The following is a 27,023-nucleotide window of genomic DNA, read 5'->3' as shown; positions in this document are numbered from 1 at the left end:
TAGCTAAAGTAAATGTCAGTCGATTTGAGGTAAAGTCAGGATAAATTATCATGGGGAATGAAGAATGGCAGAGATGTTGTACAAATTTTCTTTTTGTCTTCACAGTGGAAGACAGAAATTACATAAGAAAGTGAGGTTCACCAATGAGGTAATATGAGCAAGAGTCTTAAAATAATTAATTTCATAGAATTTACAGTGCAGAAGGAGGCCATTCGGCCCATCGAGCCTGCACCGGCTCTTGGAAGGAGCACCCTACCCAAGGCCCACACCTCCACCTCATCCCCATAACCCAGTAACCCCACCCAACACCAAGGGCAATTTTGGACACTAAGGGCAATTTATCATGGCCAATCCACCTAACCTGCACATCTTTGGAATGTGGGAGGAAACCGGAGCACCCGGAGGAAACCCACGCACACACTGGGAGGATGTGCAGACTCCGCACAGACAGTGACCCAAGCTGGAATCGAACCTGGGACCCTGGAGCTGTGAAGCAATTGTGCTATCCAGAAAGAAGTACCAGAAACATTTAAGGCACTTAAGAACTAAAAAATCTCCCAGAGGACAGGGACTCACTTTAGGCCGTAGAGCAGGGACTCACTTTAGATCTTTCTCGGGGTACAAATTAAATCTAGACAAGAGTAAGTATTTTGTGGTGTCTTGGCCTGGGGTGGGGGCAGGGGTGGGGGGGGGGCGGGTGCTGCCATTCCATAGGGCAGGGACTCACTTTAGATACCTGGGGGTGCAGGTTGCTCGGGAGTGGGGGGGCAGGTTGCTGATTCGGGGGAACCACAGATTTGAGCCAGGAAAGTGGGATGGAAATTTTCGGAAATGGAGGAGAAGGGGATTAAGATCCTAAAAGATGTGTTTCTTGGTGGTCGGTTTGCAGGATTGAAGGAGCTGGGAGCGAAGTATGGGCTGGAGCAGGGGGAAATGTTTAGATACATGCAGGTTCGAGATTTTGCCAGGAAGGGGATACAGAGCTTCCCGGTGGAGCTGGCCTCCACATTGCTGGAGGAGCTGCTGAAGACAGAGGGACTGGAAAAGAGTGTAGTGTTGGCGGTTTACAGACTATTTTGGAAGAGGAGAAGGCACTACTGGAAGGGATCAAAGCAAAGTGGGAGGAAGAGTTGGGAGAGGGTATGGAGAAGGGCTTCTGGTGTGAGGTGCTCCGGAGAGTGAACGCCTCCAGCTCGTGCGCGAGGTTGGGGCTGATACAGCTGAAGGTGGTATATAGAGCACACCTCACAAGGGCGAGAATGAGCCGGCTCTTTGAGGGGGTACAAATGTGTGTGAACGTTGCGGTGGGGGGGCTGGGGGGGGGTGGGGGGGGGGGGGGGGGGGGGGGGGAGGCTGGGGGGGGGGGGGGGCCCGCAGATCACGTTCATATGTTTTGGTCCTGTCCAAAGCTGGAGGATTACTGGAAGGAGGTTTTTAGGGTAATCTCTAAAGTGGTGCACGTGAAACTGGACCCGGGCCCGAGGGAGGCCATATTCAGGGTGTCGAACCAGCCGGGGTTGCAAACGGGTACGGAGGCAGATGTTGTAGCCTTCGCCTCATTGATCGCCCAAAGGCAGATCCTGATAGGTTGGAGAGCAACCTCTCCACCCTGTGCCCTGGCTTGGCGGGGGTACTGTTGGAATTCTTGGCTGTTGAGAAGGTTAAGTTTGAACTGAGGTGAAGGATGGAGGGGTTCTACAATTCATGGGCGTTATTCATTATGTGCTTTTGAGAATTGGATAACATCAAATATTAGTGGGGGGGGGGTGAGTTGGGAGGGTTGGGGGGGGACTGTATGTATTAATGGTGAGTATGGGTGATTCCTGATTGCTTTTTGTTATTTGTTTTTGGTCACATGCGGGCAGTTTTTTTGGTGGTTTGGTGGAAGATGGGATTGTTGTTATTGATATGGGATTGACATTATATTCGTTACTGCTTATTGTTGTTGGTGGGTGCAAATTTGGGAGAAAATATGAAAAAGGAGGGGAATAGAAATATATTTTTAAAAAAAACTAAAAATCTCCAGGACATGATGGGCTATATCATCGGGTTCTAAAAGAACTACAGGTAGCGGAGGTTACAAATTTCCAAATTCTCTAGATTCTGCCATTGCCCTACAAAAGAAGATAGAAATGTAATACTGCAATTCAAGAAAGGAGGTAAAATAATAATTTTTATTGTCACAAGTAGGCTTACATTAACACTGCAATGAAATTACGGTGAAAAGCCCCTAGTCGCCACATTCCGCCACCTGTTCGGATACACAGAAGGAGAATTCAGAATTACCAAATTACCTAATAGCACGTCTTTCGTGACTTGTGGGAGGAAACATGACCACCCGGAGGAAGCCCACGCAGACACGGAGAATGTGCAGGCTCCACACAGATAGTGACCCAAGCCGGGAATCGAACCTGGGACCCTGGAGCTGTGAAGCAACAGTGCTACCCACTGTGCTACCGTGCAGGTAGAGAGAAAACTGGGAACTACAGGCTAGTTAGCCTGACATCACTTAGGAAACCATAGCATGATCTGACAGAGTCATTGGGCGGGATTCTCCGCCAGCGTGATTCTCCGTTTTGCTGGCGCCCTGGGGTTTCCCGACAACATGGGGCTGTCCCACAATGGGAAACCCCATTGACCGGCCAGCGTAACGGAGAATCCCGACGGAGGGTCGAGGCTGAAAAGTGGCATGGCGGGACGGAGAATCCAGCCTATTATGCTTTACAAAAGGGAAATCTTGGTGGCCAAATCTTTGGAATATTTTCAGGATAGAACCAAAGGAATAGATAAAGGGGAGCCAGTAGATGAAGCATTCTTGGAGTTTCAAAAGGCATTCAATAAGGTGGTACGTAATAGATTAATACGCGGAATATGGTCTCATGCCAATGGGGTAATATATTAACAAGGACGCAGATCTGATTCACAGGCAGGAAGTGGAGAGTAGGGATAAACAGGACACTTTTAAGTAGGCAGGCTGTAATGATTGGAGTTACAAGATCAGCGCTGGGGCCCCAGCTACCGATGATCTATATCAATGATATTGATGAAGAGACCAAGAATAAACAGGTTGGGAATTTAACAGTGCGAGCCTGGCACCCTGACAGTGCCAGACCAGCACCCTGACAATACCACCTGGGTGTCAGGTGGCACTTCCATCTGGCAGAGGCACTGCCAGGGTGACAGGCTGGCAGTGCCGAGGTGTCAGGCTGGCATTTTTTCCCTCGATGGGGATCAGGCCCATGGGTTACCCTGTGGAGATGCAGGCAGGTGCGGGGAGCCTGAGCACACAGTTATTGATGAGTTATGGCTTGCGGGAGTTTGGTGGTCACGAGGGGGGTTGAGATGGCATCGCAATCTCATCCTGCACTGAGGGGTTCCAGCGAGCTGAGCTCCTCAGTGCAGGAAACGGGACTAAGTGCAGCCTCAGCCGCGCATTCCCCGCTGAGGCCCCCAATCTACCCGAATGGCCGTTCGATAGCGTGGTGTTTCCTGGTTCTCTGAGCGCCGGGAAACACCCGGCTAATCACGCTGCTTGGGGATTCTGTTTCCATTTGAGTAGATTGCGCCCCTTGTGTCCCAGTTGACCCCATTTATACTCAACCCCAAAAACAAAAATTAACAAAGTAAAAGCCTCATAATGGACATTGCAACAAAAGGCAAATCTTGAAAGGAAACTTAGCTAATTAACAATTTGCATTTTGGGGCCACTTAAGGACTTTAAAAGGGACAAGGTCACTTCCCATCAAAGGCCCTTTCTGCCCCACCGTAAATTTGCCTCTGGGTTGAGGGCGGGCAGGATCATGGCGGGAATCCAGTCCATGCTATTTTAAGCTCCCCTCCCCCACCCTGCCTCAGAACTCCCAGGGAGGGGGAGGGGTGTAAAACTCTGTCCCAGCTGTTGGAAATCTGAACTAAAAACAGAAAATGCTGGCTTTTCGGTAATTTCTGTTTTTATTTAGGATTCTGAAGGAAAATGACAGGGTAGACACTGAGAGGTTTTCCGCTTGGCTGTGGAATCTAGAACATGGGGTCATAATCTCATGATAAGGAATGACTCGTATTGGACAATGAGGCGAGAATTTTCATGCAGAGAATTGGGAATCTCTGGAACTACCTACTGCAGAGGGTTGTTGATGCACCATTGTTGAATATATTTAAGGCTGGGATAGAAAGATTGTCTCTCAGGAAATCAAGGTAAATGGCAAGTGGGTGGAAGAGTGAAGCTCTGTATTCCATTCCTTACTCCTATTTCTTATGTTCTCAGAACTAATGCTGACAATAGGACAAAAGGGTGTTGCTATGCAATAACTGAAGGCTGCCTTCCCCAGGGAATAACTGTCCAAAACGCTTGACAGAAGAAAGTCTGCCTGTTTACATATGCACCTTTCCTACTGTAATCCTCCAGCTCAATTCAAATTCACTTTCCAAAACTCAAATAAGCTAAGATACTCTCGCCAAATCTATTCAAGCCAGTCACCTACCCCATGAATTAGCAATGATGGGACATTTAGTGACTGTCAAAAGACTTGCACAACCACATTGTATCTGGGGGCCAACTATAAAAGTATTAAGGGTTGTGGTGACATTTGTGTGCCATTTTAAATTGCATCTCATGGGGTCTGTGGGAAGTCTGTAGAAAACAGGTGAAAAGCACATGTTGGCCTACATTTTTTCAGCTATCCCTTGAGTGCTGTTCTGCGGTAAGATTTACTTTGCGGGATTATCCATATTCTTCAATGTTAAACAAGGATTCTTTCTTGCTTAGATCCTTTAATACCAATAGAAGATAGAATGACAAATGTGGAATGAGCTTGAATCTGCGGAAAAGCACAGAGTGTCACATATTCCACTATCGCACATCAGTAAAATTCAGCAGATCTCAACCTAACCACATTTCAGGCTCAATCTATACAGCCCTATTCAACTCTAGAAACTAAAGGCATAGAACCATGGTAAAATATATCTGGTCGAATTTAATGGGTGGCAGGTGCCAAAGGGGGACATCACTACCTTCTCACTTCTGCTGATATGAAATCTGATACTGGACGGCTCTCGGATGGCCTTCCTACCCTGCTGCTAATTGAGGGTCTTAAGTGGGCAATTAGTACTCCCTTAAGAACCTGATCCCACCATCACTCGCATTTGACCAGAGACCAGTTGCCACTGAGGGAGCTTGTTATGTTTGCTTGCGGGTTCCCAAGGGGTCCCTCATTCAAAGACAGTCAGTGCCTGGTCAAAGTATCCATTGAGAGAGGGGCCCTGTTGAGAGACAAACCCTTGCCCTCACTCGCCTGTGGCCTGGGTCCCTAGGCGATCTTAGGCCTCTCCCTGGATCTACCATTTGCGCTGGGGGGGGAAGTGGGGTTTCCTCCCCTGAGGTCCTTGATCCTGGAGAAGGCCCACTGCTGGACTCTTAAATGCCTGAGAGGCACCTAATACTGGCAGACCTCCCCAACAGCAGTTGGCAGGGAGCACTTGCCACTCTCTTGCTGATTAGAGTGACCACTGCCACATACATTAAATAGCAGTAAGCTGTGTGAGCAGGTGGTCTTACAAAACCATTGAGAATTGAGTGGGGTTGGAAGGTAAAATGCTGGATGAATTTGTACACCCTACTCAGCAGAAACCATGCCTCGGGCAGTTAATATTGAGTGGAGGAATTTGTACACTTTAGTAATCAAGGAGTCTTCCAGAAAGGAGAGTCAAGCAATGGTTTATTTCCAAAAGGCAATTATTTACATACAATTGTCCAAATCCCAGCCGGGATTACTCTGCAGCTCAGCTCCTACCTGGACCGGCTTTTATGGCAGTGAACTAACGAGCTGCTGATGAACCTTCGCCCCTCAGCGGGGGAGTGCGTACTGCACAAGGCCCACGGGGAGATTAATTGGGTCGCCCCTGTGGGCCTCCTGGGGGTTATAACACATTCCAAGGCCCAGATCTGCAGCTCAGATTTTTTGTTGGGGGGAGCAGGTTAGCATAGGAGTGAGGGTGGGCGACCTCAGAATGAGTGCGGAGGCTAGTGGGTGCAAAGGCAGGCTGGGCACAACATCTACCTGTGTGCTCCAACACTGATTCAATTTTTAAAAACATACGTCCTCCTCTCACACACTCTCTATGCCCCAAGCATGACAACCTATGCCCTGCAAATCTCATGTGGCCCCCATACCAAAAAGCCAACTCATGACAACCCTCGCGCCCCCCCCCCCCCCCAACCCCCTCCACCCTTTGTGCTTACCCCCTCCATGCTAACTTAAGTAGTATCCTTAGACATTTCCTGGATAGCTTTTATACTTCCTGGATAACTTCCACACTTCCTGATCACCTTTGACAGCCTTGACACTCCCTGAGCAGCTTTGACAACTCAACAACTCTTTAACAGTTCCTTGGCAGCTGGAAATCTCTTTTGCCATTTCTTAACTGTTGCAAAGTTCTTTAACAGTTCCTTGACCACTGGACAGTTCTTTAACAGGCTGACAATTCCAATAAGTTTGTGCATTAAAAAAAGCAAAATCATGTTCACTGTTAACAGTCCCTCAGGGTCCCTTATCTCTTTCAAAGGGCACCTTACGTCTCCAAACTGGATATCCTGGCTATCCAAATGAATCCACCAAGTTCAGACCTCCTTTAACCTGTTCTAATCTGAACACTCTGGATTCCACACCCCGCCTTACCAAAATCCCACTTTAGTCGAGCAGCTGGTGATTTGAGTGGCCGGCTACCTCCTTGTGAAGATGGGAAATGTTGAGTTAAGGGGCAGGTCTTAGAATTTTAAGCCATTTCTGAGACTTTTGCCATGATAGAGAGCCTCTCCATTATGACAGAAATCCAGAACCACCTTTCTACTTGATTAGTCAACAGCAATTTAAAATTGCAACTAGAAAGGACATTGTCCCATATCAGATTTTGCCTTTCTTTTGATAAGCTCAACTGAAATAGTAACTTGAAACCTGAGCAGGAGAACAGTGCTGCTCTCCTCATCAGAAAAGAAATTCCTGCAATGAAACAAGAGGGGAAGAGGCCAAGGCAATATACATTTTTAATTTTTAAAGGTTTTCTTGAGCACCTGGAGTTCTCACTAAGAAACCGTAGGCCTCCTCTGCTCCAGGTTTCCCCACCGACTGTGATTGGCAGCCATCATCGTCGGGTATCTGGCAGTGGCTTTCTACCTGCCTGATGGACAGACAGTGATTCCCAGCTGTTTTAGGCAGTGGTTCAGTCTACCTTGTGGATTTGAGACCTGGGAGCTATAACCTCTCTAGTCCTCCGATGTCTGCCTGAATTGTTTGCTCAAGCTTTTGGATTTGAACCCACAACCTTTCTCAGAGATGAGAGTCCCTGAGCCAAAGTTGACACCTATGGGAAGTCTGGGAAACACTTAGAGGATTTTTATCATATTTAGTGACCTTAGCAGATCTTATTGTCCTTAATTTGAATAGGATAACATTGCTTCAGCCCTTTGCAAGGAGATTTCACTACTAACCAGTAACTTGATATTTTAACATGAAATTCTCAGAACAATTATATTTTCTAGTAAAATTACCCCTAGATTTAATGTAACGTCCTGCTTGAAAAATCATAAGATGTTTTGGCCCTATAGTGTCCAATCTGGATGCTGTTTTAATTTATTTATTTACATCCATAGAATTTTACAGCATGTAATGAGGTAATTTGGCTAATGAAAAATTATTTCTACTGAACCTCTCCACTCCCCCATAGCTCTGTATCCTACTCCTGTTTACCTTCACTGGTCCCTGCCTCATGCCTCACGCACAGCCTTTGATAAAGCATTTAATGCTCCAGAAATTCTCTGCATAAGTCAGCCATATCAATAGATTCAGGGGTGCAAAATTACCAATTCAATCCTCTCAGTTTCTTCTTGGGCAGGCTACTTTAACATCATTCCAAATGTTTTGGGCCAGTTTAGTGTAATGAACAATATGTTGGTGCTAATGTCTCCAGTATAGGATTCACAGACAGCTAGAGAACAATCAAGGCCCATAGGACAGAAGTGTGAAAGTGAAGACCTTGGCTTTCTGATGTTTTGCTTTAGATGTTTGAACAAATCTGGTTGAACTCTGCTGGACAGTTCATTGAGAATGTCCAAGCTTATAGTAGCTGGCCACATGATGCATAGTGTTGTGATGCAGAAAAGTTAACTACTTTCTGAAGCCGAAGAGAATGACATGGAGAAAGGGGGAGGTGGTCCCCTACACCCACAGCAAAAGGTTGCAAAGTAGGGAAAGCAGGTGGTGAAGAGATCCATCCGTATACCAGTGTATCATGTAATTGAAGATTCTTCTCTATTTTAAAAAGTTGTACCCTCATGATTCTTGCAGTCTAACGCTCTTAACTTCCTCATTAAGACTCAGCTCTGTAATTTATCTCGGTAGTAGAAATCACATATTCTTGTATTTCAGATACTCACTTCATTAGGTTTTATACATCGAGAAGTGAACTCTTAATCGTCAAGAAATTTCTAAAAACTTTTCAATTTAATATTTGCCAAACTATATCAAGAATTTCAAAGATTAACTGTACTATGGACGGAATATTGAGACCACACTCGCCGCCCGCAGGATTGATAACAAGGGCGGAAATTCCCGCGGGAATCCGGAAATGCAATTTGCCAGAGAGATCGCGTTTCCCGATTTTCCCTGACCCTTGCTGGTAACGTCACGGCATTCACAACAAGGGGCGGGAACTTAATTTTAATAAATTCTAATACATTTCCATGTACTTAATGCCCCCCTTGCCAAATGATGCCTCTCACTAAATATTCAGACCACGTCGGCAAGGTTTTCATCTGGTAGGGCCAGGTATGAGGCAGTCGAGGGGGCCCTTCCGGAGGCACAGAGGTACAGATAGCCCCGGGGGGCGGGCGGGGGGTGGTACTGCCAGAGGGCAATGACCGGGCAGACTCTAGTGTTGTGTGCATATGTGTAGTGGGAGAGTGGACATAGAGGGGCTGGGGGGAGGGGCCGCCGATGAATGTCGGGGTTGGGTCGGGTGGCAGGCAGGGGTTTTGTGGTGAAGAATGTCGGGGGAGAAGATGCTTTGCCAGCAATGAATTTGGGTGGGGTGGGCGGCTGCAAGAGAGGCTCCGAGACCTCCATGATGTGGGAAGGGGGCTGTTGAGGGTGTGGGAGGGGGTGCAGGAGTGACCCTGAGAGCTCCATGATGTGGGAAGGGGGCTTTTGGGGGTGGGGGGTGCAGGAGAGGCCCCGAGACCTGCATGATGTGGGATGGGGGCTGTTAGATTGCAGTGCTGGTCAGGGTGCCCTTTAAAGACCCAGTCTGTTTGGAGCTGGTTCCCGGCTCTAGCAGGCCCCGCCCCGCCAGAGTGATGGCGTAAACTACGGCCACTCACACCTTTTGGCAAAGATTCCATGAGAAAGTTCCAGTATATTCCAGTTTTCTTTGTGAGCCTGATGCTTTGCCAAATTCTGGTAAGATTCCGCCCTATATCTTACTGCCGTATCTACTCTTTTTGCTTAATATCTTATTGGTTCTGATCCTTATGCCTCTGCTTTATTCTGTCTATTTGTGGCAGGTGACTGGTTTATTTATATTTTGAGATTTGTGTTTCATTTAAACTTCTATTGCTGGGGGCACCATGTGATGTGAGCACGGGAGCTGCTGTGTTTTGAGAGCTCTTGCCTACTATCATTTAAATCTGTATTTTATCTTAATGCATTTCCCGTAAGTACTTCCACAAAATATTTGTTCATGGGATGTGGGCGTTGCAAGCTGTGCCAGGATTTATTCCCCATCCCTAATTGCTCTTGAGGGAGCAGTTAAGAGTCAACCACATTGCTGTGGGTCTGGAGTCACATGTAGGCCAGACCAGGTAAGGATGGCAGATTTCCTTCCCTAAAGGAAATTAGTGAACCAGATGGGTTTTTTCAACAATTCCAGATTTTTATTGAATCCAAATTTCACCATCTGCAGTGGCAGGATTTGAACCTGGGTCACCAGAGTATTACTCTGGGACTCTGGTTTACTAGTCCAGTGACAATACCACTGCGCCACCACTACCTCATCTTGTACTGTGTCTCCGGATGATAGTGGCTAGATTTTACAGACGAGAAGCCAAATTAAATCAAAAAATCCTCGTTTGATTGAGATGGTTGGAGGCGGCTAGGGTAGCGCCCAGCTCATAGTGGGGGTTTAGCTGGTCAGCGGGCCTATGCCTTGGCGATGCTGTTGGTATCAAGTTGATAGCTGCCGTTGCGAATGATGTCCTGGACAATGATCTCGGCTCCATGGTGCAGGCTTTTGGTGCTAACTTTGATGAACTGAAAAATATCCTTGAGAGAATATTGGAAGCAGAGAAGAAGAATCCTGGCATTTGATAGAGCAATCTCCCTGGTGGGGACCCACCTTTGGTCCTTGGAAATGCTGTTGCATGGTTTGTCGTCTATCCTGACTGACTCAGACAGTTGGGCTAGACAGGGGGTGCTTGTGCACCCTGTCTCTTGCGAGGAGTGAGGGACGAATTCCCGACCAATGTTGAGGGTTGGTTGCCATGATTTTGAAATCTCGATTTGAAGGCTGGGAGTTTCAGGCTTGACAGAGCATATTGTATATGCTCTTTGAGTCTTGGGGATGGTCGGTGATCTGAACCATTGGTCTTATGTTGTCTTGTTCTCGATGCCCATCGTGAGGGATTGGTGGCGGCTCGACGCATCGCGTTGTCCCCTCCAGCTGGGGCCAAGAATACTTGCTGCCTAGGCATCCAGATGACAGCGTGGCGGAGGTGAAGGTGCGTCGTTCAATGGAACTTTGGAGGGATTCTGAGGGTTGCTTGACGATCCTGTCATGGCCTTGGCCTTTCAAAGCGTCATAGATGGTGTTATTATACTGCAGTTCATCAATAATCATGGACTTTATTCCCCTGTGACTATGCAGTTGGTTTTATATTATTGTCTATTTCCTGACAAGGGTGTACGATATATGAGCACGGAGGTGAGGGTCCCCTGTTATCCTGTTCTGGCAAAAACCATAGTGAGTCGGTAATACAACATATTGGGTGGGATTCTCCAATAATGGGGCTGTGTCCCCACGCCCGCGAGAAAAGGGATGCGACCCACTCTGGCATCAATGGTCCCCGATAATGAGGAATGCTCCCCTTCCTCGGGTGCTAGGTCGGCGCCGGAGTGATCCCCGTAGCTCCAGCCGGCGCGGAACGGCCAGTGCGAGTTCGCGCATGCGCTGAACGGCCGGCGAGATTCCGCGGATGCATGCTACGGCCGGCATGATTCTGCGCATGTGCGGGGGTTCCCTTCTCCGCGCCGGCCCGGGCAATATGGCGGAGCCCTACATGAGCCCGGCACGGAGGAACATAGGCCCCCACAGAATCAGGCCGCCTGCCGATCGGTAGGCCCTGATCGCGGTCCAGGCCATCGTGGGGGCCGCCCCCCCCCCCGGGTCGGATCCCCCTCCAGGGCGGCCCCCGCAGACACACCTTCCAGGTCCCGCCATGTGGGTCCTGAGTAGCCCCGGCAGGAATCCCACGGGTGCCCGAGAATCGGCGGGGGCGAATCGGTAAGCTGGCGGCGGGGCGCGATTCTCGCGTCCCCTGGGGATTCGGAGGGGTCAGAGAATCCCGGCCATAGTTTGTGTATAGCCTTGCCCTTTTCTTTATGTGCAGTAATCCTTGCATTTAGAAAGAGGGAGTGCGTTTTAGACATCACCCAGAAGGCCCATGAGGTTAAGATCCAGGAGGTAGAGAAAAGAGTCAGCCAGAACGAGGACGAGCTCTTGGGGCTGGCGGTGAGAGTGGAGCAGCACGAGGCGCTACACAAGAGGTGGGCGGGAAGACTCGAAGACCTGGAGAACAGGTCGAGGAGAAAGAATCTGTGGATCCTGGGTCTCCCTGAAGGAGTGGAGGGGGCCGACGCCGCGGCATATGCGGGCACAATGATCGGGGCGCTGATGGGCGCGGAGGCCCCCCCGGGGTTGCTGGAGCTGGAAGGGCACACCGGGTGCTGGTGAGGAAGCCCAAGGCAAACGAGCCGCCAAGGGCGATGGTGGTGAGTTTTCACCGGTTCACAGACAGAGAGAGGGTCCTGAAATGGGCCAAGAAGGAGCGGAGCAGCAAGTGGGACAACGCTGAGATTAGAATATACCCGGACTGGAGCACGGAGGTCGCTAAGCGGAGAGCGGGTTTCAACCGGGCCAAAGCGGTGCTGCATCGGAAAGGAGTGAAATTTGCAATGTTGCAGCCAGCGCGTGGACCTTTATACTAACTGAAAAGTTGGACTCTAATTGAGGGTTTGTGAGGGTGAGGGGTATTTGAATGTTGAAGTATGATGGCAGTTATATATAGGGGGTAAGCACGCGCAGGGAAGATTATATGGGCTGGGGACAAGAGACAAGGCCGCAACAGAAGCTGCGTCAGGGGGGGCGGGGCAGGCTCTGGAAAGCGCCCCAAGCTCGTTCCTTTGCAGGACGCCATCTCCATCCTCTTCCATGCCGCCCCCTCTCCCTCCATAACCCACTTGCGGATCATCGCCACGTTTGCTGCCCAGTAATAGCTCCCTAGGTTTGGCTGCGCCAGCCCTCCTCGGTCCCTACAGCATTCCAGGAACCCTCTCCTTACCCTCGGGGTTTTGTTCGCCCACACAAACCCCATAATACTCCTACCTGCACCTGGCAAAGGGCAGCACGGTAGCCTTGTGGATAGCACAATTGCTTCATAGTTCCAGGGTCCCAGGTTCGATTCCGGCTTAGGTCACTGTCTGTGCGGAGTCTGCACATCCTCCCCGTGTGTGCGTGGGTTTCCTCCGGGTGCTCCGGTTTCCTCCCACAGTCCAAAGATGTGCGGGTTAGGTGGATTGGCCATGATAAATTGCCCTTAGTGTCCAAAATTGCCCTTAGTGTTGGGTGGGGTTACTGGGTTATGGGGACAGGGTGGCGGTGTTGACCTTGGGTAGGGTGCTCTTTCCAAGAGCCGGTGCAGACTCGATGGGCCGAATGGCCTCCTTCTGCACTGTAAATTCTATGAAAAACCTACTCTCTTGAAAAAGCCCTTGGTGATCACGATGGGGAGGCACTGGAACACAAACAAAAACCTCGGAAGGACAACCATTTTTACCGACTGCACTCTACCCGCCAACGAAAGCGGCAACATGTCCCATCTTTTGAAGTCCACCTCCATTTGGTCCACCAACATCGTCAGATTTAATTTGTGTAGGGCCCCCCCAGCTCCTGGCTATCTGGATCCCTAGATACCAATAACTCCCCTCCGCCCTCCTCAGCGGTAGGTCCCCTATCCCTCTTTCTTGGTCCCCTGCCTGTAGTACAAAAAGCTCGCTCTTCCCTACATTGAGCTTATAGCCCGAGAACTCCCCAAACTCCCTCAAAGTCTGCATGACCTCCACCATCCCCTCCATTGGGTCCCCCACGTACAGCAGCAGGTCGTCCGCGTATAGCGACACCCGATGCTCTTCTCCCCCTCGGACCACCCCCCTCCATTTATTAGACTCCCTCAGTGATATGGCCAAGGGTTCGATCGCCAATGCAAACAACAGGGGGGACAGGGGGCACCCCTGCCTCGTTCCTCGGTACAGCCGAAAGTACTCCGAACTCCGCCGGTTCGTCACCACACTTGCCACCGGGGCTCTGTAAAGGAGCTTAACCCATCTAATAAACCCTCCCCCGAACCCAAACCTACGCAACACCTCCCAGAGGTACTCCCACTCTACTCGGTCAAAGACCTTTTCCGCGTCCATGGCTGCCACTATCTCCGCCTCTCCCTCCTCCAATGGCATCATTATCACGTTTAAGAGCCGCCGCACATTCGTATTTAATTGCCTGCCCTTTACAAATCCCTTCTGGTCCTCGTGGATCACCCCCGGGACACAGTCCTCAATCCTCATGGCCAGCACTTTTGCCAATAGCTTAGCGTCCACAATAAGGAGCGAAATCGGCCTGTACGATCCACATTGCAGTGGGTCCTTGTCTCGCTTCAGAATCAAGGAAATTGTCGCCTCCGACATTGTCGGGGGCAGGGTCCCCTCCTCTCTTGCCTCGTTAAAGGTTCTCACTAGTAGCGGGGCCAACAGGTCCGCATACTTTCTATAGAACTCCACCGGGAACCCGTCCGGCCTCGGGGCCTTCCCTGCCTGCATGCTCCCCAAACCCTTACTCAGCTCCTCCAACCTGATTGGTGCCCCCAAACCAGCCACATCTTGCTCCTCCACCCTCGGGAACTGCATTTGGTCCAGGAATCTTCTCATCCCCTCTACCCCCCACTGGGGGCTGGGATCTGTACAGCTCTTCATAGAAGGCCTTGAATACCTTGTTTATTTCCGTTGCACTCTGGGCCATGGCTCCCCCACCATCTTTGACTCCCCCTATATCCCTCACTGCCATCCTCTTACGGAGCTGGTCTGCCAGCATCCGACAGGCCTTTTCCCCGTACTCGTAGATCGCCCCCTGCGCCTTCCTCCACTGTGCCTCCGCCTTCCCCGTGGTCAACAGGCCAAACTCCGTCTGGAGCCGTCGCCTTTCCCCAAGTAATCTTTCCTCCGGGGCCTCTGCGTATCTCCTGTCCACTCGCAAAATCTCCCCCACTAACTTCTCCCTTTCCCTGCCCTCTGTCTTCTCCCTATGAGCCCTGATGGAGATTAGCTCTCCCCTGATCACCGCCTTCAACTCCTCCCATACCACCCGCACTCGCACCTCCCCGTTGTCGTTGGCCCTCAGGCACCTTTCAATACACCCCTTACCTTCCCACACACCACCTCATCTGCCAGCAGCCCCACATCCAACCGCCACAGCAGGCGTTGGTCCCTCTCCTCTCCCAGCCCCACTTCCACCCAGTGCGGGGCATGGTCCGAAACGGCTATGGCCGAATACTCCGTCCCCTCCACCCTCGGGATGAGTGCCCTGCCCAGCACAAAGAAGTCTATCCCGGAGTATGCCTTGTGCACGTGGGAGAAGAAAGAAAATTCCCTGGCCTGCGGTCTTGCAAACCTCCATGGGTCCACTCCCCCCATCTGGTCCATAAACCCCCTGAGCACCCTGGCCGCCTCCGGCCTCTTTCCCGTCCTTGATCTGGAGCGGTCTAGTGCTGGATCCAGCACTGTATTAAAGTCCCCTCCCATTATCAGTCCTCCTACCTCCAGGTCCGGGATGCGCCCCAACATGCGCTTTATGAATCCAGCATCATCCCAGTTCGGGGGGTATACATTTACCAACACCACCCACGTCCCTTGCAACCTACCACTCACCATCACGTATCTCCCTCCATTGTCCGCTACGATGGTCTTGGCCTCAAATGACACGTGTTTTCCCACCAATATTGCCACCCCTCTGTTTTTCGCGTCCAGTCCCGAGTGAAATACCTGTCCTACCCATCCCCTTCTTAACCGAACCTGGTCTGCCACCTTCAGGTGTGTCTCTTGGAGCATAGCCACGTCTGCCTTCAGTCCCTTCAAGTGCGCAAACACTCGAGCCCTCTTCACCGGTCCGTTCAGGCCCCTCACGTTCCACGTTATCAGCCGGATTGGAGGGGCTCTCCCCCCCCCCCCCCTGCCGACTAGCCATCTCCTTTTCTGGGCCAGTCCCGTGTCCACGTCTCCCTCACCCTCCAGGCCCCCAACCGGGGGACCTCCTTCCCGGCCACCTCTTCTATGTGCCATTCACTTTCGGCCAGTGTAGCAGCAACCCTGTTGCCTCCGTTTTCCTTGGTGACCCCGCGGTGACCTTTCCATTCCCCGACAGACCTTCAGCTGTTTTTTTAACGGCCGTTTTTTTGCTCACTCTCGACATTTTCTTTTTTTTTCTGTGCCTTCACTGTGCCTCCTCCCTGCCTTCTCCCTGCTTCTGGCGCCTCCGTGGACCCTGGGACCGGGCTTAAAGCCCTGAAAATGCCGTTCCCGAACGGGAGCCCTCCATTGTGCGGCCGCCTCCCGCCCGCCGTCACCGGAAGTCCCATTAACCCCTTATGTACATACCCATATAAAGATCACTACAATTAGGTCCTGGAAGTACTGTGTTTAAAACCATCTGTGGGAACTACCAATCCGGTGGTCTGTTAGTCCACATAGCTCTTGCACTGCAAACTTCTCCAAGGTGTTCTGCATGGAACTTCCTGGCTTTGTTACAGATACATCTAGCAGACTCTTCCCACATTCTTTTAACTCAGCTGCATTCACAGGAAGTCTCCTCTGTCTGCACATAAGTTGATGTTCAATGGTTATTACTCTTTTGGAGACCGAGCCCCTTTAATATTTATAGGCTCCTCAGCCAAAGTTAAGTGTTTTTCTACTCATCCTGGCAAAACCGGCCAATCCTCCTCTTCCACTTTCAAGTACTTATCATCACTCAGTGCATCAAAGTGACTTGGGTAGCAGCTTCTCAGAGTGCGTGTCTCTGGGCTTGATGCCCGGAGCATGTAAGGTGCAATCACACAGTTGGTGAAAGTGACATTTAAAGTGCTCGATTATCCTGTGATAGGTTTTTCTCTTTCTTAAGCCATTCCCGTGGCTGTTAAAAGCACAAAAACTACCTTAGCTTTGTGAATAATGACATGGCTCCGAGGAATCCTATTACTCCTATGCTTCATTTTCTATGCTTCCCAATAAACTGCAACGTTTCCTCTTCACAAGTACTCTAACTTGAGAAGGTGGGTGTCGTGTTGGGTGTTCTGATGCACAAATGATCCAACACGGCTGTAGATGGTACAACTCTGTTTTATTGTCTAAACAACGGTAACAACTAACTACTGGCTTGGGTACGTGCTTCACCAGCTAACCTGTGGACCCAGCCCTATCACTATTTTAGTGAGGCACTCAGCACATGGTCTATGTCTGAGTGGCGCAGTGTGAGCTCTGTGCTCTGAGCTATCTCCTGGTAGAATGAGTGGGAACTGTGGTGTTCCCTGTTTTATAGTGCGTGTGCTCTCACTGGTGATTGGCTGCGATGTTATGTGTGTGCTGGTTGGTCCAACTGCCTGTCCATCAGTGTGTGTGTGATTGCACCATGATATGCTGATGTGGATATCATGACATCCCCCCCTTTCACAAGGATATGTGCCTACATGCTAATAAATAGAAATGTGTACTGAGTGCATCTGAGTATGTGTGTGCAATATTTACAACATGTACATGAGGCTAAACTATACACAGAGGAAGGTGTCAGGTGCAACAGAACAACGAGGTTGTGCCAATAACAGAACAAATGCAATCAACAAACGACGAGAGAAAACATCTGGAACAATGAACAACAAGAAAAGAAACCCGTTAACAGAACTGTAAAACAATTCAGTGAGTCCAATGTGCTAACAGGCTCATAAGTCAAGTCTCTCAGGTGGGCGACGAATTCAGGTTGACCGTTAGGGTGGCAGACCACTCATCACCCGGATCAATGCTGTGCACTAGCAGCGGCTGGTGGTTCTGACTTGGGGACATCCGGTTCTTGTGGATTACCGCCACGCGGAAGGGCTCCCTGTCTTCGGTATCGCTGGTCTGCATACTATCTGGATATGACTCAGTGTAGGGGGGCTGAATTGCCCGCATGTCCCTGCGAGGCTGGTGGAATTGTTGGGAGTTGGCAGGTTGAGCTGCTCGACAGCAGGCAGCATAGTGGCCCATCCTGCCACAGCAAAGGCATTGTCGCGCTTTGGCCGGACATTGCTGCTTTAAGTGGGCAGAGCCACAGCTTCCGCACGTCGTGACGTCATGGCGCGTGCGCGGTGCGGTCCTGCGTAGAGCGAGCCTGCGCATCACGTCCCTCTGCGTCAACGTCCCCTCTTTTGGTGCGTACAAGCGCGCGCGGGAGGCCTCAGAAAGCGCGCGAAATGGCTGCCCTCGTCCGGGCCCCGGGCCGGGAGGAACCATTTCAATCAGAAGTCCAAACCTGCTCTCAAGGTGCCTTTAATGGAGAAAATTGCATTCCTGGCATTAATATCTGATGCCTTTATGAGAATAATTAAATGAAAATGCAAAGGAATTGGATAAATGCTTGACAGATATTGACACATAAAAATATAGGGGATATGAGAGTAGATCCCTCCAGCACAGCCATGGTGGGCTGAATGGCTTTTTCCAATGCTACAATTTGGATGAAATACTTACAATAATTAACAAACTTTAGTTTAATATAGCATATTCTTGCCTGAGAATTACTTTTTGCATTTCAGTAATTGCAGTCTACAGTAATTACACATAATAGCAGTAATTTAAGCATTCTCTCTCAAATGCGTATGTTTTTTCATGTACCAATCTTTGTTCACCTGGCAAGATGCAGGTGGCTTGTGCACACATTCACATATTACAAAAAAGATGCAATGTTTGTGTCCAGGATAAGTTGCATGAATAGTAAGGAATCGAGTTGCTCCTGATGTTAATTTTTAATATGACCACATGATACAAGGTAGGAATGCAGTATATCTATACATTGATCTGCTTAAATTCCTCATATTACATCATAATTTCTTCTTAAAAAATGTCAAAGAAATTTAGAAACTTAATTCAAATAGTTGCCATCTGAATATTTTGAATCAAACAGAGATATTAAAACAGAGTTTATAGCCTTGTATTTACTTCAAGGAAGGAAGTATAATTATGGAAATTAAAAGAATTAAAATAAGAATGTAGTGCAGTTCTGCTGACCAAGGACTGAATAATACATGATGAAAATGGGCTTATACCGCGCTGACATTATTAGGTGCAAAGAGATCAGGTTGTGTTCTCAACATCATCACACTCTAACATGATAATATGGTAAGTGGGTGGGCCTAGGTATCGGCCACCCGCCCCCATTTTAAAATTCAATTTAATTGCTCAGTCAAGCTTGTTAATGTGGCAATTGACTGGAATAATATGTGCTGATAGCAAAAAAGCGCTGAGAGATTGTGAATCACGGCAGGTGGGAATCTAATTTTTTTCTTTCACTGAAAAGATTGTACGGGTGGATTAAAAGTCAACAGTTGCATCCTGAAATGAAATGAAAATGAAAATCGCTTATTGTCACAAGTAGGCTTCGAATGAAGTTATTGTGAAAAGCCCATAGTCGCTACATTCCGGCGCCTGTTCGGGGAGGCTGTTACGGGAATTGAACCGTACTGCTGGCCTGCCTTGGTCTGCTTTCAAAGCCAGCGATTTAGCCCTGTGCTGTTTATCATCCTTCGTTTGACCTCAGCAGTTCAGGTTGCTGAGAGTGCTGCTAGCTTTTGTAACTGGAAGCTGTGTTTCCAGGGGATACCTTTGATGTTTTGAGCCATAATTTAGGTGGCAATAAGGTGCATTTAGACTTCAACTGTACCTCAGCCTGTTTGATTTGTTAAAAATATGGAGATAATGGTATTTGTGGAAGGCACATCCCCCAGTGGGGAGGGGGACATTGAGAGGCACAGGAAGAAGGCCAGATGGTCAGGGGCAGGATGCACTGTTAGTGCATGACGGTGGCAGACCAACGCTGGAACAAGCACCTGATGGAGACATAATGCTGCAACAATGGAGGTGCAGAAATAGCCATTAATCTGCCAATTAAGAACATAGGTAGAGAATGAGTTACCTTCACATGTCAGCGACACATTTCCAGAGGAGGCTTAGGCTCTCCAGAGTCACAGCAACCTCTCTCTGTGAGTTGCTGTCAGGGGATATAGCAGCTTCCAACTGCACAGGTGGTCACCCAATGCCAATGGCTGTAAAGGTGACTGTTGCACTGAATGTCTTTCCCACTGGATGCTTTCAAGTTGCCTGTGGAGACCTCAGTGACATTATGCAGCCTGCTTTAAGGTCTTTACAGATGCAATGTTCTGAAGGGCAGGTCAGTGAATTGCATTTTCAGTGGACTGCCACAGTTAACTTGAATGAGCCAGAGGCTTTGCAACGATTATAGGTTTCCCTAGGATTCAGGGAGCAATAGACGGCACTCACATTGCCATAAAGACTCCAGGAGACCAGCTATCACTCCTTAGGGGCTATCACTCCTTAAATGTCCAGTTGGTCTGTAACGACAATCGTAGAATAATGTAGGTATACGCAAGATACCTGGGCAGATTCCCTGGAACTCCAGGTGCCTGACATGTTAAATCAATCTGGATAGATGGCTTCTGGGTGATATTACGATCCCGGACCAGAACCCAACAGAGGCTAGGATACTGGACAGAAACCCCAATATTTAATTTAATTTTGTAATACTGTGAGGAAAGGATACTTTGCTCCAGGAGTAATTTCACACAAAATAGGGATATGATGTAATAAAACAAACTTTATTACTAACACAGTATTAAAATATCTTTAACATCACACAAGAAACTCGCTTACAACTACCCCTTAAACAATGCTGATCAGTACAGTGACACAATAACCCTTAACTTATATCTTTAATTCTGCTCAAACAACAAAACCATTTCAGATCCTAATCCACTTTTAAATATGGCTAGCACTCAGGAGTACTTGCAGTAAAGAGATTGTCTTGAAACTCCACTTTGAAAAGAGAGATCCTTTGTGTCTGCTTTAAAGAAAGCGACATGGTACAGGATACCAGAGATACAAGGGCCTGCATGGGAGCAAATGGATGGCGGTGACACACGGCAGGCCTGGTTAAGACAGAGGTTCCAGTAGGTCAGACATTTTTAGCCTCAGCGATGCGTGTACTGCCTATGTCTCAACATCATGCCATCCTGCATATGAGCATATTGAGAAAGTCCTGTCTGTCATGATATTCAAACACACACATCATGATAGACAGACCAACAGACCAATTAGCACATATAACACGACAGCCAATCACAGACAAGGACAGAGACAGTATAAGACCAGAAACACGACACCTGGTGGTCAGTCGATCTGGAGACAGGACAAGGACAGGACCTAATTAAAAAGACACTCACACAGTCACCACGTGCTGAGTACCAAGACAGATCTGTAAACCACAAGTTGGAATAAAACTGCGTTGTACCAATCGCAACCGTGTTGGTTCATCTGTACCTCAGAGCACCCAACACCACACTGTCAGCAGTCATTCTTTTGATTACTTAAGCAATGTTGCATCTTAACCAATGTTCATTACTGACATTTCATGAATCCTTTCTCCATTCATTTTCTCAAGTACTTACAGATATACTGCATGATGGAAAGTAACTTGAAGGTTTATAACACATTGGCAATGATTCGTCTGATGACAACATCTACAAATATGACCATGTCACCATATGAACCCCGTAGTAACTAGTGTGGGATTTTCTTAATTATTTTTCCGGCGCAGTGCTTCCCCATCACTTGCTGCTCCGTAGGAGAAAGGCTGCTGATCTGCTTGACCTCTTGCCTGGATGGCTTTGGTGGGAATCTTCTGTGCAGCTGAGGCTTTGAGGGCCCCACAACATTAAAAGACTCCTGCCGAGTAGCAGAAGGAGTTTCTGTCGCCGTGGCAATCGAGAAGGACTATGCCAATGGTGACGAGGCGAAGGAAAGGCTGTCTGAATCCGAAGTGCCCTGAGAGGTGCTCTGAGGTGGTGGCAGCTGCTGATCATCCTCCGCCACGAGGATTGATTGGTATTCCATGCCTTATTTTGAGTTCCGAGGTGCTGGATCAATGTCCAGGCTCCTAGTCCCCCTGTTTCCCTGAGCGCAAAGCCAGGGTGACGGGATATGGGTTGAACTCTACACCATGATTGCTTCTGCAATACGATGGGTTTGCCTCTCCCAGGACAGTCAGGTGAATCTTGGCACTCAGGAGAGAGGGTGATTGTAGTGTACGTGGCCTGGATGGACACCCCCCCCCCCCCCCCCCACAGTGCACACAACCTCTTTGGTACATCCACCAAATTTCCATGCACCATGTGCTGGGCATCCAGCATTTGCTGCTTCATGGACAACTCCTAGGTTTATTATCTGGCTTGGACTGTTTCTGAATCACCTTGGATACTTCTCTGACTGCCTGATAGCTGCTCCACCACACACTCTGGCAGCTGCATTTGAAAATGTGAAGAGCCCTCACCAGATCATTCTTGCTCTTGTTCCAATGCGATAATCCCTGCCGAGGCACCAGTAGCTGTGCTGTTGCTTGGTGCAGGGAGAGGAATTGATGCTGCACTCTCCATGGGAGGCAAGTGTCGATCCCTTAGGCCTGGCGGGGTCAGCAGAAGAAGACTCATCTCCGCAGGACACAGCCCGTACCAGCCTCCCCGAACAGGCGCCGGAATGTGGCGACTAGGGGCTTTTCACAGTAACTTCATTGAAGCCTACTCGCGACAATAAGAGATTTTCATTTCATTTCATTCAGGAGAAAGATTATTAATAATAATAATCTTTATTATTGTCACAAGTAGGCTTACATTAACACTGCAATGAAGTTACTGTGAAAATCCCCTAGTCGCCACATTCCAGCACCTGTCCGAGTACACTGAGGGGGAATTCAGAATGTCCAATTCACCTATCAAGCACGGTTTTTTGGGACTTGTGGAAGGAAACCGGAGTGCCCGGAAGAAACCCACGCAGACACAGGGAGAACGTGCAGACTCCGCACAAACAATGACTCTAGTCGGAAATCGGACCAAGGTCCCTGGCGCTAATGGGCCTTTCGCAGCTTTCATGAGGTGTGCAAAGTCACAATATTCAACATGTGGATTAGGAGATATGACACCTTGCAACCGTTAAACCACATTTGTAGCAAACTCTCAAGATTTATACCAGGAAGCTTTGCAGACTTTGAATGAATGAAAAAACCCATGTAATATCCATGTAAGCAAACCAAGCCTCAGTCACCCTCCCCCTAGCCCTCTTCCCCTGTGTGGTCCTAATCTGGTTAAAGACATTTGCAATCTCAACAGCCTCAGGTCTTTCTCAAATTTTGCCTCTTGCCAGTGGAGTGGATCCATTCTGTCGAAGATAGCAGCAGAACCTCCTCCTTAAGTGCCATGAGGATTGCCAGCTCAGGCACACCACCTCCAGTCCTGTTTCTATAACGGGCATTGTGGGGCGCTTCTCCTCAAGTGAGGTATAACATTTCAATGATGATTGTTGTCAGGCGTCTTAATTTCAGCATGTGGAAAGCTCAGAAAGGGCTGCATATTCTGGACAAACTCCTCATGTCTAAGGCCTCCTGCCCACCCACCCCCCAGCTCCGTAACCGCACCGAATCCGCCACAGAGGTATTCACACCAACAACCGTGACAATGGTGCACATTGCTGCTCAGAGGTACCATCAAGATTGGAACATTTTTGAGCCTTCTCTGTACCTACCTTGAACACCAATACAGAGTGAGGATTTACTAACCACAGATCTTAAGAGGCTAATTAGCCCTGACCTCTGCGGTCACCTCTGTCCAGGCAGGTTAGGTTATTAAGGAAGATCTCCTCTTCCTGTCAGCTGGCATCAGGACCTCACATCTGGTGGGCACAACCTGGGAGAGAGCGCAGAGGCAGACCATCAAAACACAGGGTAATTCTGAACCTTCCTCTCTGCCACCTCACTCCCCGCCTTGGCCATCAATGGAGGAAAACATCTATAGCTAAGCAGCTGCTCAATTTTCAGATCTTAACATTATGTGGATGATCAGATTTCATGCCATCTGTGTTCACTGGTGAAACACTTAACTCAAAATCTTTGCAGAGTTTGACCCAGTTTAGTACTACCTATACAACCTCAAATAATACTTCCCTCAAACAATGTCTTATAATCTTGCGGAAAACAAAATCTTCCTCTGGCTTCGCCCCTTAGAACATTGCTGGGTTACTTGACATTGACCTGTGCCAGGTGCCCCTTTAAATGAGTGGTCGTGACCTTCCGGGTCAAGGCCCAACGATTACGGCCACTGGCCATCCCGCCCTACAGCTCTGATTGGACGGGGGAACGACAATTCTGCAACGTTGCAGGCTTAAAACGCACCTTGCTGCCATTAATTGGGGTATTGCTGTTTTATATGGCGTTCTGCAACGGCAGGGGCGGGAATCGGAAACCCACTCACTTCTGGGGCGAGATTCTCCGACCTCCCGCCGGGTCAGAGAATCGCCGGGGGCTGGCGTGAATCCCGCCCCTGCTGGTTGCCGAATTCTCCGGCACCGGAGATTTGGCGGGGGCGGGAATCGCGGCGCGCCGATTGGCGGGCCCCCCCCCCCCCCGCAATTCTCCGAGCCCAGATGGGCCGAAGTCCCGCTGCTAGAATGCCTGTCCCGAAGGCGTGGATTGAACCACCTCTCTTACCGGCGGGACAAGGCGGCGCGGGCGGTCTCCGGGGTCCTGGGGGGGGTGGGCGCGGGGCGATCTGGCCCCGGGGGGTGCCCCCACGGTGGCCTGGCCCGCGATCGTGCCCACCGATCCGCGAGCAGGTCTGTGCCATGGGGGCACTCTTTTCCTTCCACCTTCGCCACGGTTTCCACCATGGCGGAGGCGGAAGAGACTCCCTCCACAGCGCATGCATGGGGATGCCGTGAGCGGCCGCTAACACTCCAACGCATGCGCCACCCGGCAATGTCATTTCCGTGCCAGCTGGCGGGGCACCAAAGGCCTTTTCCGTCAGCTGGCGGGGCGGAAATCAGTACGGCGCGTGCCTAGCCCCTCAAGGTTAGGGCTCGGCCCTCCAAGATGCGGAGGATTCCGCACCTTTGGGGCGGCGCGATGCCAGACTGATTTGCGCCGTTTTTGGCGCCGGTCGGCGGACATCGTGCCGATACCGGAGAAATTCGCCCCTGATGCGAGTCCTGCTCACCAATACTGCCTACCGCGTATTATTTAGGTCCAAGTGTCGACTGATGTTGTTGATTTTCTAAAGTTTATTGTAAGTGAGGATGGACACATGGTTCTGTGATATTGTTGAATTGAGGAATTGAAGCATACAACTTTGCAGAAGTAATCTTCCAGTTGCTAAGCAAAAATACCAGAAAATGCTGGAAATACTCAGCAGGTCAGGAAGACTCTGGAAATACTCCGACTGTTCATGAGGCGGTATACTCTGGTCCCACCAGCAGCGCACCCTCTCCGCAGGTTTCCAGGCGGCATGGGGTGGCTTCATTGGGAATTTCCATTGACAGCAGTGGGACCAAGAGAATCCCACCACAAACAAATGGCCACTGCTGAGAAACACATGACTGGGAAACCAGAGAATTCCTCCCAACATTTTAGGTCTGTAACGTTTCATCAGAACTGTACCCCCAAATCCTATAATACTGTACATCCAGAATTGCATTGTTGCTGTGGTGTGATGTGTGACAATGGGGTCCAAGCTAAGATGTTTGCAACTGTGTTATTATGCCACTGTATCGTGTTATTGCACATCAGAAATTAGCATTGCCTCTGGGCTTTAATTAGTCCAGTATCAAGAAATTAAATTTTGATTGCACTTACTTTCTTGTGTGCAGATTTAATGATGTTCATTAACAATAAAGAAGAGTGAAATTTGTCCCCATTGGAAACATTAAGTCCTGAGGGCGATTTATCAGCTGCTATCAAAGCCTACAGCACTTTGAGGTGGCATTTCAACAACAGATTTCGTTTCTGGCTAACTTTTCTAAATTGAGGTCAAATTATTTGCATTTTTTAGGGGAAACATTTGGGGCCCTTTTACATTATATAGAGGCTGTCACAGCATCGTCGATGTACTGTTCTTTCGTTTTCTCTATTGTTCTTTGCCTCAGCTCCTCAGTGAACCAACTGGGCAACAATGCAGAAAGCTGAAGTTGTGTTCTCTTATGCCTGCAATTTTTGCAGGAAGCTTGAGTATTTTCAGGAAATAGAACATAGAACATAGAACATAGAACAATACAGCGCAGTACAGGCCCTTCGGCCCACGATGATGCACCAAAACAAAAGCCATCTAACCTACACTATGCCCTTATCATCCATATGCTTATCCAATAAACTTTTAAATGCCCTCAATGTTGGCGAGTTCACTACTGTTGCAGGTAGGGCATTCCACGGCCTCACCACTGTCACACTGTAAATGTGAACATTTTCAAACTGCAACCTGTCATGTTTCTGTTGACTAGTTGATATGAACGAGGCTCTACAGAACATCTAGCTTAACTAATTTATTATGAAACAACTGCATGGTAAAGATAACTGGAATAAATAAATAACCAACTACTAACACTAACTAACTATTTTAGAGCTACTGCAAAATACGTCTATCCACCAAAATAACTTACTCCCAGCTCCCCAGACACACAGTCATGTGGTAGGTTTACACTACCACCTGGTGGTCGGAGGTCGTGCACAACATTATGTACAGAATTGCTTTGTGCATATCATCACACAACCCACATTTGGCAACAGATTAACTGACAAGACCACTCTTTCATAATTGAAGAAGATAGATTTTTTAAAAATCTTGAACATTTGGCTGAGCTAAAGCATATAATTAGTAGAATTAGTTTTCACTGTCCACAATGTGTTAGCTTACTTCAGAATATAGCAGTTAACACCTTTATGAAAATGAAATGAAATTCTTGCAAAACTGTTAAACAATAGTAGCTACAATCATTTTTGATAGCAATGAGGGAGGTAATTTATACATGTTCTTATGAAAGCATTACCCATTCTAAGCATGTACAACAGTTTTATGTGCCATTTGTAAAATGATTCATCAGTCAGAAGCCACATTTCCTAAAGTTTTGCATTTTTTTTGTCATAACCCCCCCCCCCCCCCCCGAGGACCACAGAGAAACCATTATCGATCTCCCATGGGACTCATGGAGTAAGAGCTTCCCAGGTGGGGAGCGGAAGCCACCCAGCTGCAGCTCATTAGACCTACACCAAGCAGGGCCCGGGGTTGTAGGCTGTTCCAATGGGGACTGGATTGTGGAGAGTTACGGCTGTGGGCAGAGTATTATATGTAGTTTAAATAAATGTTTGTTTCACTACCGCTGGCTTCCTCAGTTACCAAACTTTCATTTTTATTTCTAAAAAAATATGCATTCAGAAAGTCCCACATTTTTTCTAGTCTTTGATTATTTAAAATTGTTACTTAATTGGACTTTTTAATTTAAAATATTTAAGTTAATCTTATGCTAATCAGATGGTTAATTGCTTTTAAACATTAATTTGAGTTTTTCACACTGATGAAAGTT

At 48.6% G+C, this 27,023-nt stretch overlaps 1 protein-coding gene across 3 annotated transcripts in view; it reads left to right on the top strand.

Annotated features, from left to right (window-relative positions):
* hhat (hedgehog acyltransferase) overlaps window positions 1-27,023 on the top strand; it is a 446,467-nt gene that overhangs the window by 300,990 nt on the left and 118,454 nt on the right. Inside the window, exon 12 of one of the 3 annotated variants that reach the window (XM_072509778.1) lies at window positions 106-150. The exons of the other annotated variants lie outside the window; for them this stretch is intronic. Coding sequence (XP_072365879.1) covers window positions 106-134 — 29 coding nt within the window. The 3' untranslated portion in view covers window positions 135-150. Of the gene's footprint in view, window positions 1-105; window positions 151-27,023 lie in introns of those variants that run through there. 3 annotated transcript variants of the gene reach the window in all.

Source organism: Scyliorhinus torazame, chromosome 1 (genome assembly GCF_047496885.1).
Source record: "Scyliorhinus torazame isolate Kashiwa2021f chromosome 1, sScyTor2.1, whole genome shotgun sequence".
NCBI lineage: Eukaryota > Metazoa > Chordata > Chondrichthyes > Carcharhiniformes > Scyliorhinidae > Scyliorhinus > Scyliorhinus torazame.
The sequence above is the reverse complement of the archived record's forward strand: the minus strand, read 5'-3'. Positions and strand labels throughout refer to the sequence as shown.